General features: G+C 43.4%; 1 protein-coding gene across 1 annotated transcript in view; it reads right to left on the reverse strand.

Moving 5' to 3' along the window:
* SIL1 (SIL1 nucleotide exchange factor) overlaps window positions 1–14,538 on the reverse strand; it is a 232,707-nt gene that overhangs the window by 82,519 nt on the left and 135,650 nt on the right. Inside the window, exons 4-5 of the mRNA XM_064366364.1 lie at window positions 11,766–11,874; window positions 3,238–3,337 (exon numbers count right to left, since the gene is read on the reverse strand). Of these exons, the coding sequence (XP_064222434.1) occupies window positions 3,238–3,337; window positions 11,766–11,874 (209 nt within the window). The remainder of the gene's footprint in view (window positions 1–3,237; window positions 3,338–11,765; window positions 11,875–14,538) is intronic.

A 14,538-nucleotide genomic window follows, 5' to 3' on the forward strand; every position in this document is an offset into this window, starting at 1 on the left:
GGAGATTTTCATGATCTTTGGCGAGAGTAAGACAGGTATTGTAAATAAGGTTTCTGTTCTGTTAGGATGTGCTTTGCTCAATTCTTTGTCTAGAAATAGCAGGCTTTTCTTATAACTTTTTAAAATCTGCACCAGTTGACATTTCCAGAATGTGGGATTTGCCAACACTCAGTCTAGAATATATAGAGGACAAAAAGAAAATCCAAGGAACTCACTGCCATGTCATTCCACAAGCTCCAAGATCCCTAGCCAGTCTGCTTCCTTCTGACAGTGTTTTGGAGTGTTCCTAAATTTGCTTTTAGTATTATGTCCAGGGTTTTTAGCTACCCTTAGCTGGGGGAACAGGGAGAAATTAGTCTATTATATCTTGCCAAGAATCGAAAGCATAAGAAGACTGTATCTTAAAATACAATAATTTGTAGAATACAGGTGAACAATAACTGACATAATAAAACATAAAAGCATGAAGCAATTTGTAGGGAAATAGAGGGGTAAGTAGATGAGATTCAACAATAACAACCCAAATCTGCTGTGAGAGAGAGAGCTTTTCCAAGAACCAAGGAACTCCGGGAAAGACTGATTCACTAAAACCTACTAAGCTACCAATGAATACAATGTAATTGATGTTCTTTTCCCCCAAAACATCAAATTCCCAAAAACCCACTAATTTAATCAAGAGGATATAGCTGAATATCTGATACTATTTTATATCTATAAATCACAAAAGCACCATCCTGTACTTGTAAGACACCACATAGGCTAGGTTTAAAGATTAATAAACAAAAAAAGAATGGCATCTGTAGCCAGGAGCTTGAGATATGTAAGAAACTATCTAACCAATTTCAAATCCATTTATTTGCCAATCCCAGAGCCAGCTCGGATAGCACACTGGCAGTGAGCTGAGTCAATCCAGACGGGCTCCAAATGAAAGCAGAAGAAGGACCCCAGGACTTAGCACCTCAGTGATGGTGCTAACAACCTAAGTTCCACAGCATCACGGAAAGAGTATGATAGCCAGATATCAGAGGTGGGCAGCTGGTGCAAATGCGCTGGAGCTGGGGGTCTTACATTTCAGTGCTGATACTGGGATCTCCCTGCAAGGGGAGAGGACTTTTTTTTTTTCTTTTTGAAACAGAGTTTCACTCTTGTCACCCAGGCTAGAGTGCAATGGCACAATCTCAGCTCACTGCAACCTCCACCTCCCGGTTTGAAGCGATTCTCCTGCTTCAACCTCCTGAGTATCTGGGAGCATGCCACCACGCCTGGCTAAGTTTTTTTTTATTTTTAGTAGAGACAGGGTTTTGTCATGTTGGCCATGCTGGTCTCGAACTCCTGACCTCAGATGATCCACCTGCCTCATCCTCCCCAAAATGCTGGGATCACAGGAGTGAGTCACCACGCCTGGCTGAAAGGAATATTTTTAATTACAAAAACAATTAAAACTTTTAAGTAATCTCTTGCTTTTACATTTTTAAATACTTTTATAAATATTCATACTTTTCTACACTAATTGAATTACTAGGGTGGGGGAAATGCCATCACCTCAGAAAAGGAAATCCAAACACACTCCCAGGGAAAGCAAAGAGAAGAGAAAGGGGTTAAGTGGGTCCTCCATCCACAGAGAAGACACTGAACAGGAGCTGACTTGTTAATGTTCCCGTCAGTCCTACATGGAACCGAGTGAGTGGAAAGGAGCCAAAGCCCTGACCAATCCCAGGCACCCAGGTACTCAGGCACTCCTCTCCTGGCCTCACCTGTACCAGGCAGGAGATGTGCTTCTCCTCAGCCCCTTGGCTAATACATCTGTGGTAGGATGCAATTTCAAGCACTGCCTTCCTTCACCCACTGCTGCTGCCACTGTGCCACACCACATACACTCTCCATGTCAGAGAAGTGATTTTGGTAAGATGAGTAAAGATATGGAGACTGGGCCTGTATTTCACACATCTTAAATAGGTAAACACCAGCTTCCTAGCCCCCAAGGGATTCATTTTCCCAGAAATATTTACTTCTAAAAGATCAGAAGAACCTGTGGCTTCTTCCAGTAATATACAAGCTGTCAAGAACCTAATGCTGCCTCTCTAAGATACTACCTGGGTTCAGGGGAAGGAGTAAAGAGATAAATAAAGGTAAATGACTACCGAGTGCGGTGGCTCATGTCTATAATCCCAGCACTTTGGGAGGCCAAGGTGGGCAGATCATTTGAGGTCAGAAGTTTGAGACCAGCCTGGCCAACATGATGAAACCCCATCTCTACTAAAAATATAAAAATTAGCCGAGTGTAGTAACAGGCACCTGTAATCCCAGCTACTCAGGAGGCAGGAGAATCACTTTAACCTGGGAGGTAAACCTTGCAGTGAGCCAAGATCGTGCCACGGCACAAACAACAAGGCTATCTGGGCAACAGAGTGAAACTCCATCTCCATTAAAAAAAAAAAAAAATGCAAATAAGGACTGTAAGAAGAAGAAGGGAGAACTTAGGTCTCCAAGGCAGCATCATAGAAGGTTCTTTCAAAAACTGACAGGACTGTAACAGAAATACAGAGAAATGACTCTAGGAGCTCATGATCCATCTAAGAGTGAGACTTCTTCCTGGTATAGACCTGCACCTGTGATCCCTCCCAGACATTAGGGGCATGGCCAAGGGGCTATAATTCTTCACCTTTTCCTCCTCTCAGTCTCTTAGCTTGTAAAGAAATTTAGAGCTAGAGGAACCCTCAGTCATCCTCTTGTTCCAGTCCCATGTTTTAAATTTAAAGAACCTGAGGCCCAGAAGAAACACATTTGCTACATGTTCAAAGGACAAGGACAAGGACTCGGGCTTCCTGCTTCCTGGGCCAGCTCCTCTGTTCTTTTGGAACAAGCTTGTGCCTAATCCAAGTGTAAGTGAGGCAGAGATCTGGGCTGTAAAATCTACTCACTCCACTCAGGCTTATGATAATGGAGAGAATGGCTACCCCTGCTCAGTGCCTTGATTTCTCAAAACATAGAGAGCTGTTTGAAGAAACAGGATGGCAAACAGAATTCTAAACTAAACCACAGCAGAAATGCTCCCAGCACTGTTTTTTTTTTATATCATCTAAAAGTGTTTCTTATTTGTCATGAATCGTTCTTTAAATTATTTTACAATATTATTATCCCATGTTTATTGCAAGAGTTCCCATAAAAATGATTCTCTTCTCTGCAAAAACAAGGCCATCCTGCAGGCTTATACTCACGGGAAAAATCATCACACACCTTGTCTTCCTTTGAACTCTCCATCTCTGCTCCCTCCTTGAATTTTGCCAGTGCGCTCTTGAGGTCCTGAGATGTATAGGTGTTGGTGTTGATATCCAGCCTGTTCAAAGAAAACTGAGAGTAAAGAGGAAGGTATGGCTGGGCTTGGTAGCTCGCACTTGTAATCCCAGTACTCTGGGTGGCCATGATGGAAGGATAACAAGATCCCATCTCTACAAAAAAAATTTAAACATATTAACTGGGATGTGAGGGTACGTGCCTGTAGTCCCAGCTACGTGGGAGGCAGGAGGATCACTTGAGCCCAGGGGTTCGAGGCTGTGGTGAACTATGATTGTGCCACTGTACTCCCACACCTGGGCAACAGAGTCAGGCCCTGTCTTTAAAAAAAATGAGAGGGAAGCACCATAGTTCCCAAGAAAGAAAATGTCCCTGGATGAATGGCACCCTAAGGTAAGAGAGGCCAGGCCAGCTCTAACTCTGAGTGTACTATCATACCTTATCCTTCAGTCAGCCAGGAGTCTAACAAAGTGACCTTACCCTGAAGCTAGAAGAGGAAAGGCTCAGCTGAGAATTGGATCATTTCATGAAAGAGGAAGAAATGGCATGGGGTAGACAGAAGCCAACCACAAACAGAGGGTTCTCAGCCAGCTTCTCAGGCAGAAATAAGCCTGGAATATCTGTGCAATGCTCCTCCCTCAGCACACTGCTAGGGCAGGACCTCTCGGAGAGCAGTGGGCACTGACACAGGAAGTAACAGGCACCCTTATTTATTAATATACTTTTCCATGAAAAGGGACAACAGGGCCCTGAGCCCTACAGCGCGTGCCTGCCCTGATTAAACAAGACAGCCTGCCTTCACGAAAACAAGTTGGATAGATTCACACCATAAGACCACTCTCTGAGCATAGAGGAAAGGCAGGAGGTATGTCTCAACCTGACCAAGGAATGGATTTGAGATACTAAGGAGTACAATCAAGGTCAGCCACCTTCCATAGCCAGCCTCCAAGGGGAGGAGGGAAAGGAATCAATGTGGCTATAATCTCGGGAACCTGCCAAAGACCAGACTGGTCTCCTCACAAAATTCCCTGGAGACGATCCAAGCCACAGCTATACATCTTGACCGGAGAGAAGACATCCATCATGGGGGAGCAAGGTTTTACCACTAGCACTCATTTTAGTTCAATGAACAGAGGTAAGCACAAGAATGATGTGGACAAAGGGAAGAGTGGAGTGTGGACTGTGCTTAACAAGACTGGCTGGCTGGCATTGGGCTCAGGATTCCATATATCCTGGAATGGCCACAAGATTTCAGAGGTGAGGACGAAGGGGCTACTGTCCTGCTCTACTCCAGGCAGGAAGAGCACATCAGTCTCACAGTCTGAGATTCCAGCAGGCCTCAGCTCTCATGTACTAGGGCTTTCATTCTTCCTAGAGACCTTTTAGGACCCTGAGAAAAACACTCTTCTTCTCTAAACCTCACTCCTCCTAAATTAATTAACAATAACAGTAACTCATTTATTGAGCACTTAGCCATGTGTTAAGCAGTGTGTTAGTCCCTTAAAAGGAATATTTCATTCAAATTGTTATCACAGTCCTACAAAGTAGGGGGAGAATCCTGAATCCCTCTCCCTACTGCCAGTGCATGAGGATAACACTGCTGCACCCCACATACCCAAAAGGGAGCTAAGTATTCAGGAACCATATCTTCAACACATTACCTCCTCCCTTCTCTAAGACTTGGTCAGGACTAATCCCATTATGCTGTGTTTCTCTGTTTATGCTTCAAGTATCACTCTCTAAAGCCATCTCTCATCACCCACTCTCAGTCCCAACTACATACACACAAGCATACACATGTGCACTCAAGTTCAGGCACACACATCAAACAGGCATGTGGTGGACATAGGGAGGAGAGCATCACACACTGGGGTCTGTTGGGGGGAAATAGGGGAGGGACAGCGGGGGGTGGGGAGTTGGGGAGAGATAGCATGGGGAGAAATGCCAGATACAGGTGAAGGGGAGGAAGGCAGCAAACCACGCTGCAATGTGTGTACCTATGCAACAATCTTGCATGTTCTTCACATGTACCTCAAAACCTAAAAAGCAATAAAAACAAAAACAAAAACAAAAAAAACAGGCATGTGGTGTTCTCACTTCATTCTTCACTATGAAAAATAAATTAAAACTTCATTTTCCCATGATCAGCTCTACAAGCCAACCTGCACCTAAATCTATGTTCTCTACTTTCCTTCCTATTACAATGGATGAGTGTCCCTGTTCCTATTAAACTTAGTTCCAGATTGCACTTGTCTTTACAAAAGCTTTAACTCCCATAATTACACCACTCCCTCCTGCCTGCATCATCAATTTCTCCCTTCAGCTGGATTATTTCCAACAGCACGTCAACTCCCCTTTGACCCCACAGTCTCTTCTGGTTATCCTACCATTTCTCTGCTCTCAATCAGAGTAACACTTTATGAACACATTATTTTCACTCACTATCCCCAACTTTTTAATGCCTATATTGCCATTTACTGTAATCTGGATTCTGTCCTCACAACTCTACTCACACTGCTCATCAAAATTACCAATAATTGATGACCAAATCCCATAGACCCTTCTTCACTCACTTCATGTTCCTCAACCACTAAGCAGCATTTGCACAGTTTACCCTTTATTCTTGAAAACCTCTCCGTCGGGTGTGGTGGCTCATGCTGGTAATCTCAGCACTTTGGGAGGCCGAGGAGAGAAGATTGCTTGAGTCTAGCAGTTCAAGACCAGTTAGGGAAACGTAGTGACTCTATCTCTACAAAAAAAGCATGGTGGCATGTACCCGTGGTCCCAGCTACTCGGAAGTCTGAGGTGGGAGGATTGCTTGAGCCCAGGTTGCAGTGAGCCAAGATTACTCCACTGTACTACTCCAGCCTGGGTGACAAAGTGTGACCCTGTCTCAAAAAAAAAAAGAAAAGAAAGAAAAAGAGACACTCTCCTTTCCTCGCTTCTGTTACCTCATTCCATGGCTCTTCCTCTTCCTTACTCCTCTCTAACTCTTGCTGGTTCCCCATCTCCTACCTGAGCCACATAGCCTGGAATGCCTTGGAGTTCAACCCTGGCAATCTTCACCTTGACATCCTCCCCTAGTTACTTTAAATACCTATCTGCCAGTGATGTCCACATTTATGTCTCTAGCCCAGCCTCTCCCCTTAGCACCAACCAGACTCTTGCACAACTACCTGATAGATCTGTATCTCAGATGTTTAACAAGTACTTCAAATTTATTGAATCTAAAACATAGCTCCTTGTAAATCTGTCCCTCTCCCAAATTTTCTATTTCAATAAATAATACTTACAAGCACCAGTTGCCCAAACTCAAAAATGAGGCTTTATCTTCAATCCATGCCCCTCCCTGTACCTTCCTTCTATCTCTACGTCAAAATCGTAAGCAAGTCTTCTTGGCTCTACCTCCAAATTAAATCTCCAAATTCATTCCTTCTCTATTATGATACCCTAGACTAAGCCACCATTATGTCCTACCTGATCCATTGAAATGACATCTTGATTCTGTCTTCTTTTGTCTACCTTCAATCTCATCTCCAGACACACAGTAACTAAATCACCCTTCTGCCTAAAATTTTCCAATGGCAGCTAGGCATGGTGGCTCACACCTGTAATCCCAGCACTTTGGGAGGCCGAGGTGGGTGGATCAAGAAGTCAGGAGTTCAAGACCAGCCTGGCCAACATGGTGAAACCCCATCTCTACTAAAAAATACAAAAATTATTGTATTTTTTACAGGCATGGTAGTGTCCACCTGTAATCCCAGCTACTTGGGAGGCTGAGGCAGGAGAATTGCTTGAACCTAGGAGGCAGAGATTGCAGTGAGCTGAGATGGTGCTACTGCACTCCAGCCTGTGCAACAAAGCAAGACTCTGTCTTGGGGGGAAAAAAAATCTTCCATGGTTTTCCATTACAATGAAGAACACACAACATGTTCCTCAAAACCCACATGATCTGGCCCCCACATACCTCTCCAATCTCATCTCATATAGGTTTCCTTCCTTCTCTTCTAGTCACCTTGATTGTTTTCTTGCTTCTCATACTTGACAAAGCCTTTTCCTTGATAAAGCCTGGGATTTCCTGTTGTTCCATCTGCCTGCAATGTCCTAATTCCTAAACCTATAAACCTAACCCAATTATTCTTTTTGTCTATATCATCCTTGTTCTTACCTCTCCCTGAACTGAGTGCTAGTGGTAAAAACCTTGCCCCCGCCACCCCGCCTGCCGCAGATATCTGCTCTCATGCATGTCTGTGGCTTGGATCAGCTCCAGGAGAGGATACCATTCTATCTTGGAGAGGATACCATTCTATCTTGGAGAGGATACCATTCTAGTCTTTGGCAGGTTTCTGAGATCAGCCACATTGGTTCCTTTCCTTCCTCTCTTTGGGGGCTAATTAATTCATGATCAATTCCCAATACTTACATGTTTTAGAACAGGGTCAGCAAACTATCAGTAATGACAAGATAATATCTTACTTCTGTGCTTATATACCTGGTTTTCTGTCTGCCAGCTTTATGGAGACTGTTTTGTTTACTACTATATCCCAATGCCTGGTGCATGGGCACTCAATTGGTTTTTGTGAAATAAACAAATGGAGGAAGTGAATGGCCCTATCCTTGGCCCAACCTCTTAACCACCATGCCATATTTGACCTTGGTAAATGCTCAACCCAAGATGGCACAACTTCAATGTTGTTTTACCCTCAGTCCTCCAAACCTAGGAGGAAGAGTCAGAGATGTTGGTTATTCCAGGGCAAAAAGAGATGTACTATGGAGATGACAGGGATATGGACTAAAACCACTAGAGATGGCAATGCCTAAAGCATAAATAGCAAGTAGAAACTTGTTGCTAAGAGCCAACTATGCATTGAAGTAAGGCAGTGCTAAAGGAACCCTCTGAGACAAGCCAGAGTCAGGGTCTTCTGTCCCGATCTTTAGAGCCCAAAAGCATTGTAGCTCTAGGTAGCTATGTGGCCAGCCACACAACCAGTAAAAATAGTAGAGAGACTGCCACAAATTTTGGATGAATGGACTGTCCCCATCTCACTCTAGGCCAGTGGTTCTTAACTCTGTGGGATCACTAACTTCTTTGACAATCTCATGGAAAGTTATGGATTTTGTCCTCTAAAACAGAATAAGGGGGTAAGCAAATACTGTAACAAGTTCAGCAAACTGGCCCTACCCTTAGGCCTCTGTTCTCATTCCAGTGCTAAGGGGCCAGGAAGATACCATGAAATGGAATTGGAGGAGCTCCATCCCAGAAGTAGGAAGTCATCACCAAAGGCTCACTGAGCTCACAGCACTGAATGTTCACACCACCTTGTCAATACCTTTGGACTTCTATTCAGATAGGTTTGCCATTAGTTATAAATGCTGAGAAGGAAGAAGAAATGTCCTGCATATGCTGGGGACCTTCCAGGCAGAGCCCTCAGAAACTCTCCAAAGGAGGAAAGTAAAAAGGCAGGAGCAGGGACAAGTATTTCTCTCTTATGGTGTGTCTCTACAGGTCACATGGATGGCTCTGCTGTCTATTCTTAAAAGATATGAGTAACAGACAAGGCAGTAAGTGTCACACTGATGATCTACAATCAGGAAGTAACTTCTCATAGTATAAAAACCAACAAATAAACTCAAAATTAATCAAATTCCAAACTCAGTATTATTTTTGTAAAGGGATTTTCTTTATTTTTTATTTATATATTTATTTTACTTGTTTATTTTTTGAGACAGGGTCTCACTCTGTCGCCTAGGCTAGAGTGCAGTGGCACAATCATGGCTTACTGTAGCCTCAACCTCCCCAGGCTCAGGTGATCCTCCCACCTCAGCCTCCCAAGTAGCTGTGACTACAGGCATAATACACACCACACACCCAGCTAATTTTGGTTTTGGGTGTTCTGTTTTTTTGTTTTTTTTAGAGATAGGGTCTGGCTCTGCCACCCAGGCAGGAGTACAGTGGCACAATCTTGGCTAACTGTAACCTCTGCCTCCCGGGTTCAAGTGATCCTCCCAACTCAGCCCTGTGAGTAGCTGGAACTACAGGCATGTGCCACCACATCCAGGTAATTTTTGTATGTTTTGTAGAGATGGGTTTTCACCCTGTTGCCCAGGCTGGTCTCGAACTCCCAGGCTAAAACAATCCACCCACCTCAGCCTTCCAAACTGTTGGGATTACAGGTGTGAACCACTGTGCCCAACCTCTAACTCAACATTCATAAACTAGGAAAAAAATAGATTTTTTTCTTCAGAAAATAAGACTTGGATTACATGTGAGAAAAGACTTCCTAAAAGTACTTTGAGACACTGAAATGTGCGCGCACACGCACACACGCACGCTGCAGATGAAAGAAATCTGGCAGGGGCCATGACAGTGACAGCTGATTATTTCTTACATGATTGTAAGAAAGGAGTAATTGTCTGACCTGGCCACTCCAAGTATAGGCCTATCTGGAGGGATAAGGGAAGATGAAAGATCTTTCCCAATTTGGGGTGACTGCAAGGAGAACAAATGCCTCTATCTTAATATAAAGTATAGAATTTTCCAACAGTGAAAACTGTCTAAAACTGAACAGGCTTTTTTGTGGGGTGAGTGCCACCTGACAAAAGTATACATGGATCAACCTAATGACCTTCTGACAGGCATGTCAAGGAAAAGACTAAGGTAAGAAGTGGATCTCTAAAGCCTCCTTCTGACTTACATCTAACTGGATTTTTGTTTTAGTTTTTTTTTTTTTATTTTTTTGGAGACAGAGTCTTGCTCTGTTGCCCAGGCTGGAGTGCTGCAGCAGTCTTGGCTCCCTGCAACTTTCTCCTCTTAGGTTCAAGTGATTCTTCTGTCTCAGCCTTCTGAGTACCTGGGATTACAGGCGCCCACCACCATGCCCAGCTAATTTTTGTATTTTTGTATTTTTAGTAGACAGGGTTTCCCCAAGTTGGCCAGGCTGGTCTTGAACTACTGACCTCAGGTCATCCACCCATCTCGGCCTCCCAAAGTGTTGGGATTACAGGTGTGAGCCCCACGCCCGACTTGCAAAATACTGTTTAAATTATAAATCCAGGCTGGGCACAGTGGCCCACACCTTTTATCCTAGCACTTTGGGAGGCCAGGGCAGGAGGATTGCTTGAGTCCAGGAGTTTAAGACCAGCCTGAGTAACAAAGTGAGACCCTGTCTCTACAAAAATAAAATAAAATAAAATAAAAATTAGCCAGGCAAAGTGGCACACACGTGTAGTCTCACCCTACTCAGGAGGCTGAGGCAATGAGATTGCTTGAGCCCAGGAGTTTGAGGTTACAGTGAACTATGGTCACACCACTTCATTCCAGCCTGGGCAACAAAGCAAAACCCTCTCTCTAAAAAAAAAAAAAAAAAATCACCCAAGGACTGTAACACTAACCACACTCAATCCATAACTAATAATTTCCAATGCTTACATGTTTTAGCACAGGGTCAGCAAACTGTCTGTTATGACTGGACTATTTCAGGCTCTGGGATCCATAAAGGGTTCATCCCAATTAATCAACTCTGTCATTGCAGCAAGAAAGCAGCCATGGACAACATGTAAACAAATGAGCATGGCTATGTCCCATTAAAACTTTATGGACACTAAACTGAATTTTATAAATTTTCATGAGTCATGAAATATTATCTTTTGATTTTTTTCCCAACCTTTAAGAAATATAAAAACCCATTTCATTTACAGGCTGAACCAAAGCAGGGAGCAGTCCCAATATGGCCCATAGGCCATAATTTGCTGGACCCTGTGTTAGAAGCTTCATGGCTGGTATTTCTACTGAGCTTTCAAACTGCACACTTCCAGCAACCCCTGCAACTCCATGCCTCAACCTCCTTCCCTCTCATTCAGGAAATATCAAGCAAAGAAAGCATGCTGATTCAAGGCAAAGAAAAGAAAAACAGAGACACTGAATTCTCTCCATTTGAATAATCTAACCTGGTTATTAAGAAATAAGGCAACCTCTAGCCAGTGGAGAATGGCAGTAGCTTCCACTTTTACACTATAAGAAAGCCTGTTTTAATACTGACTAATGAGAGGAAAAGTTAGTCTGAATTAAAGACTTTAAAATGCAATTTTATTGTTCACCAAGGAAGTATTACTGCAAAGCAGAAGGCCTAACAGGCCTGTTTTAATGAATAGATGACTCATCTGTAATCAGCACATTAATTGTTGGGATTCAAATGGGTGCTCTTAAAGTACTGGGAAAAATAGCTTCATTTTTAAAGCAGGTTAAGCATTCCCCCTACAGCCCTTTTTAAAGTATCAATTTGCTTTGCAAACTGTTTCTTTCCAAAGACTGTAGAAGTAAACTTTCATAAAACCCTGACAGATTTATCACAAATTCTATGCTATTAAATTTCAAATTAAAAAATAAAAGCCACATGATTTGGATAACATTTTCAGTATTACAAAATCAATGTCATCACTTAGCCTTCCAGTCCCTAGGGCTGACACTGTACCTTTTGCCTTTCAAATTATTTCGGAACTTGTCCTCATATTGGAGTTTTGCCTCTCTTTCCCCAGTCTGAAGATTCAGCCGTACATGGGATCCTGCAGGGACAGCTTGCCCTAAAAGCCAAGAAGAGAAAAAGCTCATGAGGTACAGGGTCCTTGGAAGGTCACAGGGATGGCCAACTAACAAGCCAACAGGACTGACTAGTAGTTCATGAAGACGCAACTCAGCTGTGTTCAGTTATCTCTTCAGTCTAGCCATCTCTCTCCCTGGAACACACACACCACTCACATATACTCACTTTGCTAATCTATAAGGAAATCTGTAAGGAAATGAGGTAAGATGGGCAAGAGGATACACACTTGAATCTAGAGACCAATGTCCCCCAATTAGAACCTGCGTATTTAAGCTACTCTATGTTTTTTTGAGCTAATAAAAGCTTTGTGTTATGTGCAGCAGGTAAGTGGCAGATACCTACTGACTCCTCAGGACATGCTACATTACTGTCTCTTCCATGACACCCTTCCTGCCCCTCCCCTAACAGTCAGTCCCACAGAACCCCAGACAGCCTGCCATCTGAGGCAGCTTACACCTCACCACCTTCATCTATTTAATTAAGCTCCTTCTATGAGGCTCTCTCCTCCATAAGCACAGGGATTGTATTTCCTCCTTTTTGATTTCCCAGCCCTTAGGCCAGAGCTTGGCACATAAAATATGTGGCACTTAATGTTATGAAAAGGAAGAAGGAAGAGACTGGAAGGCAAGAGGACAGAGCAAGCCAAGGAGGCAGGGAATGGAGCCAAGAGAAACTGAAAACCTACACCCACCTATCTATGGAGCTGATCCATAGCCCGGAAAAACAAACGTTGTGAATGGATGGGCTATTCCTAAGCACCGCACAAAACTACTCAAGTATAGTTAAAAAGCAACTGTGCAGTAGCACATACTATAAATGGAATGCTACACCCATTCATTCATTCATGGAACTGCTGTAGGGATGGAGAATTTCAGGGAAAACTTTTCAGAAGACTGGAGATTTGAAGCAAAGATGGTGCTTCTGACACCTGAACTTTGACTCGGCTTTTTCCTGCCAGAGGACAGGATTGCCTTGCTGTTGTTAAGTTTAAGAACCCAAATCAATGACTTTCAGAAAAAATTCCTCCCAAGGAAGCACACAGCACAAGTTCTCCCGAATAATCAGGTAAACTCAAGAAGGGTAATGATACAGGCAAGAATTCAACAATTATGGGAGCCCCATAGAGAACTCTTGGGTTCTCTATGGCATGAACATATGTAATTAGTTATGTTAATAGTTATTTTTAGTAATAATGGTACTAATACTAGTAATAATTACTATAGTATTTTACATTTTCAAACTTTTGATCCAAGTTAGAAATGGAAAAGAATAAAGTATGTGAGTTTATAAGCTTCAGACATAATAGGTTATAGGGTGCTAAGCTTGCCAAAGAAGAGACTAGGATCTTATGTGAATCAACTTATTTTATTTGAGGAAAATTACAAAATTACTCCCTTCACATAAGCCACAACAGGGGGCAAGGGCAACCACAATACCATTAACTCAAAATACAGGTTGTGCTCGTTTAAAATATACTAAACACGTAATGGCAGCAGCAGTGGCAAAAGCAACAGGAAATGCAGTATTTCAAATACTTCTACTCCACTGGGGAAATGTCCAAGTTAGACAGCATAATCTGTCCTGCATCCTTTGAGAGCCCCTGCGAAGGAAGAAAATGTACCGGAACACAGGGGAAGGGCAAAGCAAAGCAAACAGAAGCCACAAGATACATACAAGTAACAAGTCAGGGGGATGGAGAGCAAGGGGACAAGCAGAAAATAATGTCTGGATCCAGGAAGGCAAACGGCGTGCATAGTCTACAGTGTCTGTTTTCCCACCACTGGCTCCTTTGGAGCTGATCCCAAGGCTGAGTATCCTAGCCTGAGAAAGCCCTGTCCATACTAAGCAGAAGCCTTGTCCATATTGAGTAAGGCCACCTCATGCTTGAATTTTTACTCCCACTGGGACTGTCACTGACTTCAGTCACAGGCTAGGACCCAAATAACAACTCTTGTTTTCTGGTTTAGTGGGTAATCTGTGGTAGACTGCAACACTGTCACCAATTTTCTTCCTTCCTGCTTGTTGCACTCTCTGCCACGTGACTTTACAGTTCCTGCTACTGCAGCGTGTACCTTCCCACACCTTGACTTTGGATTTTGCTTATCACATGCTCTGGCCAGTGGGATGCTGGCAAATGGGCCACAAACAGATGTTTGAAATGTGCTTGCATGGCTGTCTCAATATTCTGCTATCATCATGAGAAAAGCATGCCACTGCTAGCCTTCTGGTCCAAGAAGGATGAGACACCCATGGAGAAGAAACAAGTTAGGGCTTCATGTGCACATGGTTTATTGAGTGGTGCTCTCCAGATGACAGGAAATGAAAACCCAAAGAGGACTTTGTACCCCCACCTACCCACTCCAAGCAGTCAAGAGGCCACAGGCTACCAGACTGGTGGAGGCAGCAGCTCTGGGCAAGGAAGTTTTGGCTCCCCAGAGGGGTCCAGGAGCAGGTGACAAGAGTCTTGAGCCCCCACAGTAGCTGGGGAGGACATACCTCCTACAGAAAAAGGAGATCTCAGGGGGTCCAGGCAGGGAACTGAAAGCATCTTGTATAATGGCTTAAAGGTTTAGAGTGTGTCCTAGTCCGTTAGGGGTCCTATAACAAAATAACTAAGACTGGGTAATTTATAAATAATACAAAT

The sequence above is a fragment of the Aotus nancymaae genome, unplaced genomic scaffold, assembly GCF_030222135.1.
Source record: "Aotus nancymaae isolate 86718 unplaced genomic scaffold, 86718_ANA_hifiasm-v0.15.2.pri h1tg000064l_1, whole genome shotgun sequence".
NCBI classification, from domain to species: domain Eukaryota; kingdom Metazoa; phylum Chordata; class Mammalia; order Primates; family Aotidae; genus Aotus; species Aotus nancymaae.